This window comes from Neoarius graeffei, chromosome 4 (assembly GCF_027579695.1).
Source record: "Neoarius graeffei isolate fNeoGra1 chromosome 4, fNeoGra1.pri, whole genome shotgun sequence".
Classification (NCBI taxonomy): domain Eukaryota; kingdom Metazoa; phylum Chordata; class Actinopteri; order Siluriformes; family Ariidae; genus Neoarius; species Neoarius graeffei.
Genome location: NC_083572.1, coordinates 76,342,988 through 76,348,083, shown reverse-complemented (window position 1 = coordinate 76,348,083; position 5,096 = coordinate 76,342,988). Strand labels below are relative to the sequence as shown.

At 39.2% G+C, this 5,096-nt stretch overlaps 1 protein-coding gene across 1 annotated transcript; it reads right to left on the bottom strand.

Annotated features, from left to right (window-relative positions):
- Window positions 1–480: 480 nt before the first annotated feature.
- On the bottom strand, window positions 481–4,101 carry barhl2 (BarH-like homeobox 2). Its single transcript, XM_060918327.1, has 3 exons — window positions 3,576–4,101; window positions 1,719–1,944; window positions 481–808 (listed from the first exon to the last, which is right to left on the bottom strand). Exons 1-3 carry the CDS (start codon window positions 4,099–4,101, stop codon window positions 481–483), a joined length of 1,080 nt encoding a protein of 359 aa, XP_060774310.1.
- Window positions 4,102–5,096: the final 995 nt, after the last annotated feature.

The window sequence follows — 5,096 nt, the reverse complement described above, 5'->3', positions numbered from 1 at the left end:
TGAGCATATTATCCGATTATTAAAGAAACCTATCATACCTGACTGTGTTAAACAGTGTAATGGTAATTATAACCACTTTCATTAAAAAGCATCCCATGTAACTTTTGTGTTTAGTATTCTGTCTTTATTCAAGCTTTTTCTGTCCCTCTAATAAAATTTACATTTATTTAGTAGTATAAGTGTATTTGTACAAAAAAAGGGGGGGGGGGGTCAAAAACAACAATCCGTTAAATGAACAGTCACCTTTTGTGGGCATGGCCATAACTTAGAAATGCATGGTCCATATTAATAATAACACTTCATCTTGTTGTTGTTGTTATTCGATAAAACTGTCTTTTAGTATTCTTTCTTGAGGAAAAAAGCGCTGGGTATCCTTTCAAAAAAAAATCAGCGCTTTCAGTCTGATTCAGTTCTCGCTCTCCAATGTCTTTTTTCATTGATTTTTTTCTGTTGTACTTTTTTCTTTCTTTTTTTTTCTTTTTACCGAGGATGCGGCGTGCCAGGAACAGGGTTCCCCAGCGGGTTGAGCGCCGGTTGCCCGCTCGCGCCCAGGCCGTGAATTAGCACGCGCGGCACGAGCGGTCTGTGCAGAGAGGCTGCGGGATGCGGCGCCGGTGCGCTGTTCCGGTACACACTGCTGTACATCGCTGCTGCCGCCGCCGCCGCCGCCGCCGCTGTTCCGTCCACAGACCCGAGGAGCCCCGGCGGGTAGAAATACGGTGACGGAAACATCCGCTGCAGCGCCGAGTAACTGCCCGCTTCCGCCAGTAGCTCCAAACCCACAGCCGTCTGCCGCTTCCACTTCGTCCTGAGATCAGATCAGCTTATTATTATTATTATTATTATTATTATTATTATTATTATTATTATTATTATAGGTGTAGCAGTCTACTAGAACGATCCCACAATTCCCCTCCTGGGATTTAATATGTTTGTTTGTTTGTTTGTTTGTTTGTTTGTTTTCCAGTTCAAATGTATTAGATTTTTAATTATTCGTTACTAGTTAAACATAAGTGTTAATAATAATAATAATAATAATAATAATAATAATAATCGAAGACGAATTGCTTAATGGGGTTATGAATTCACCACATGACCCTGTTACGTCCTGTAATAATAAAGTGTGAGTTGCAATTATCGAAATAAAAATATCCATTTATAAAACAATAAAATATGTTTACGGAGATTTTGAATTGCTTTGAGTTTTTCCGCCATTATTTAGCTCGTGTGTGTGTGTGTGTGTGTGTGTGTGTGTGTGTGTGTGTGTGTGTGTGTGTGTGTGTGTCCTACCTACAGGCCCGACATTTGTGAATGCGGCTGTATCTTTAGTGGTTGAAAGTTGAGGAAAAAGTAGAAGACTAGCCTGTATTTGAGAGAGCTATTTTAACGAGATTTATGGGTTTTCATCCGAGTTTGAAACATAAAGGATATCTATAGCGATAAGGGTCACACATCTGGTTCGACAAATTAGGCGGGGAATAAAGGAGCTGTGGGTTAAAAAGGCCTATATTAAATGAAATCCTCATCAATAATCATATATATTGTTCTTCGTAGTAGTAGTAGTAGTCTTAACGGGGGGGGGGGGGGGGGGGGGGGGTAATAGTAGTAGGCCTAGTAGGATTAATAATAGTAACACTTTCCTATAATGATTTATAATAGCAAGCATTAAAAGGAAAACCAAATCAATTCAAATAAAGAAGCATGCTATTTTTGCTCACCGTCGGTTCTGGTACCAGGTCTTGACCTGTGTGTCGGTGAGATTGAGCGCCGCTGCCAGGTCCATGCGGTCCTGCACGCTCAGGTACTTCTGGCGCTCGAAGCTGCGCTCCAGTTGGTTCAGCTGATGGTCCGAAAAGGCTGTTCGCGCTTTCCGCGGCTTTTTAGCGCGTACAGGAGGACTGTCTCTGGAGCTCGAGATCTCCCGATCACCTTCTTCTTTTGTTCCTAAAAGAAAAAAGTATTGTGAGATTATTATTATTATTGTTATTGTAGTTGTTAATAATAATAATAATAATAATAATAATAATAATAATAATAATAATAATAATAATAATAATAATAATAATAATAATAAATTGCTTAAAAACAATACAACTACAATTTATCTGATTGCAACAATTCATATGCTGCTAATTTAATAGGTTACTGAGCGAATTGTAAAGTTAAAACGTAATCATAATTCACATTAAATTAAATATGATTGTTTACTGCTCAGATTGAATGTGTAGGCTGGACATGAGTGCAGTCACCAACATTCAGATTCCTGTTTAACCGAAAACAACATGTTAACAAAGAAAAAACAATCTTTATTTTCAGAAATATATATCTCTCATCTCATTATCTGTAGCCGCTTTATCCTTCTACAGGGTCGCAGAAATATATATATTTTTAAAAATCGATTCGTCGATCTATGTCTATTTGTATCATTTTTTTTTCTGTTTGTGATCCTCCCTCCAGGAAGAACAATAATCTCCCTAATTGACCCACCAGGGAGGCTTTACATCTGTTTCAGCTTCTGTTATGCTAATATCAGACAAACTCAGTGACAGTGACGAATGGTGCGTTTTGAACCTCTTACAGGACAAAACTACTAATATAAACAGAGAAATATTGAGAAATTAAGATTCACTTAGTGCGATGTGATCATGATTTTTAATTGTGGCAAAATACGGAAAAGCATTTCAGTGCACCACTGCAAGAAATATCCGAATAAGATCACGTTTCTTATTTGGTTTCTTTATTTCTCGTCCCCCCCCCCCCCCCCCCTTTTTTCTTTATCTGTCCTGAGATAACTAAAGAAGATATTTTATTTTTGAGTGCATCTTAGCTAGACATTTTAGCAAACAATGTAAAGTTTGAAATGTGTTAACAGCTACAGGTTTGTGATAATAATAATAATAATAATAATAATAATAATAATAATAATAATAATAATAATAATAAAAAAAAATTAACTTTAAAAAAACAGGGAAAAAAGACAGAAACAGAACAGCACTACATTTTAAGCGGGGGGGGGGGGGGGGGGGGGGGACCAGCGCTGATTTAATATTTACAGTGTTCATTATATTCTTGTACAAACGTCAAAACGTCGATATGAAAGCTATTAATTCGGCACTATAGATGATACTTGATCATTGCATGTGTTAATATCACGGCCGGCGTTAACCCAACACTGGAGGTGTTAATTGAGTGATTTTGTATTGCATTACTTCTAAATAATAATAATAATAATAATAATAATAATAATAATAATAATAATAATAATAATAATAAGTTCGCTTTTACAGTAGTGTGTTGCAGTCAGAGCAATGTGATATTAACACCTTATTGCTGATGTACTAGTCAGTGTATTTGTAAAATGTCCACTGCAGCTATAGCTTTATAAAATGTATTTGTCATGAATGCAAAACGAAATAAAACATTTTCAGCGCACTACAAAATCTGATCAGTTTTCTTTGTTCGGGTTCTAAATTATTTCCGAAATGAATCAGTTCTTGGCGACTTGCCGTTTCGTATAATCAATACATAACCCCTGGTTAATAGGAGCTTTGTTCCCCAAGTAGATTTTGTCTTACCGTTGCATTTGGCGTCGTTGTGAATGTCCTCTCTTTTTTCTGCTTTGCCTCCGTGCTCGTCGTGCTCTGCTTTCGGGGTGAGACAGTCCGCGCTCTCTGCTTTGGGAGTGTGATGGTGCTGCCGCTGGTGCTGCGGGGAGGGTGCGAGGCTCGCGCTGTAGGGCGCACACGCTGCCAGCGGCTTCCCGTCGCCCAGAATGTCCTTGATCAAAAAAGAGGAGGTGGCGGTCCGCGGGGCGCACGCTGCCGGATTCTGGGCCACCGGATGATAATGGTGATGATGGAGATGATGATGATGAAGACTGTCTTGCACGGGATGCGGTTCGGGAGGGTCCGCGGTGACGGAGATCGGGGACGAAGGGCTCCTCGCACCCGCGTCTACATCCGAGCAGGGCGAAGGTGTCGCGCGGCTCCGGAAATCCGCCGCCCGGAAGTCTCCGTCCATCATCGCCAGCGCCGAGCTGCAAGAACCGGCGGAGGATAAAATGGTGTCTATTCCAAAACTAGACGCGCTGGATCCTTCCATGACATTAAAAAAGAAATAAAGAAAGAAAAAAAAGAACCGATGTAGAATTATGGAGTCTGCATAACAAGGAGTTTCTTCCCCATCAATTCATTCAGAAGGAGGAACTGTGGCGGATGCAATTTAGACGGAATTAAACGCTTCACAAACAAACAAACAAACAAACAAACAAACAAACAAACAAACAAACAAACAAACAAACAAATCAGTGCGCTATCTATTTATTAATCCTCACCAATAAAACGCACTAAAGTGTTTTTGATTCTTTACGCATCACACACCTAAACACAGAAAACAAACCGGAAAACAAAAATCCTTGCAAGTTTGTTAAAAGGTACAGATGCACATGGAGTCTCCCAGGATGCGCTTGCTTTCAGTATGAAATCTGTAAAAAATAAATAAATAAAAAATAAAAATAATAATAATAATAATAATTTAAAAAAAGCAGCTGGGTCTCTTGTAGCTCCACGTCCTTTTGCACTGGTGCCTGAACTTTATCTCTCTCTCTCTCTCTCTCTCTCTCTCTCTCTCTCGATCTGTCTCTCTATCTCTCTATATCTCACTCTCTTTCTCTCTCTCTCCAAAAAGTTGCGCTTTCTGAGCTTTCTAACTCCTCGACATCAACTCTACCTCTTTTTTTTTCTAGAAATTCTCCCCAGTTGATGCTCTACAATGATTTCCTACGTTGACGTCAGGAGGAGGGAGCCAGTGATATTTTTTCTCCTTTATTATAACACATTATAACACAGACACGCTCCTTGCGCTCCCCCTTCTCTACTCTGATTGGTCTCATCGTGAACAGCACCTGCTTCGAACCAATCAGAGAAACTCTACTTGATCGTTACAGTTTGGAGCCTGAGAAATCCAACTGTTCTTTTTCAACAACATAGCTATAGTTTCAGAAGCTTAAAAACACTTTAACAGGTGACAGTGTACATTTTTGAAACATTGCATGCACTATATGAATACACATTCATTATTAAGCACATTTTCTCAAA

What these genes read in the sequence shown, in the direction of transcription:
- barhl2 (XM_060918327.1), bottom strand. Translation starts at nt 4,101, where the DNA reads ATGGAAGGATCCAGCGCGTCTAGTTTTGGAATAGACACCATTTTATCC. An exon ending in CAACGACGCCAAATGCAACG is followed by an intron (nt 1,945 to 3,575) that starts GTAAGACAAAAT and finishes TTTTTCTTTTAG; the next exon opens with GAACAAAAGAAGAAGGTGAT. An exon ending in ACCTGGTACCAGAACCGACG is followed by an intron (nt 809 to 1,718) that starts GTGAGCAAAAAT and finishes ATCTGATCTCAG; the next exon opens with GACGAAGTGGAAGCGGCAGA.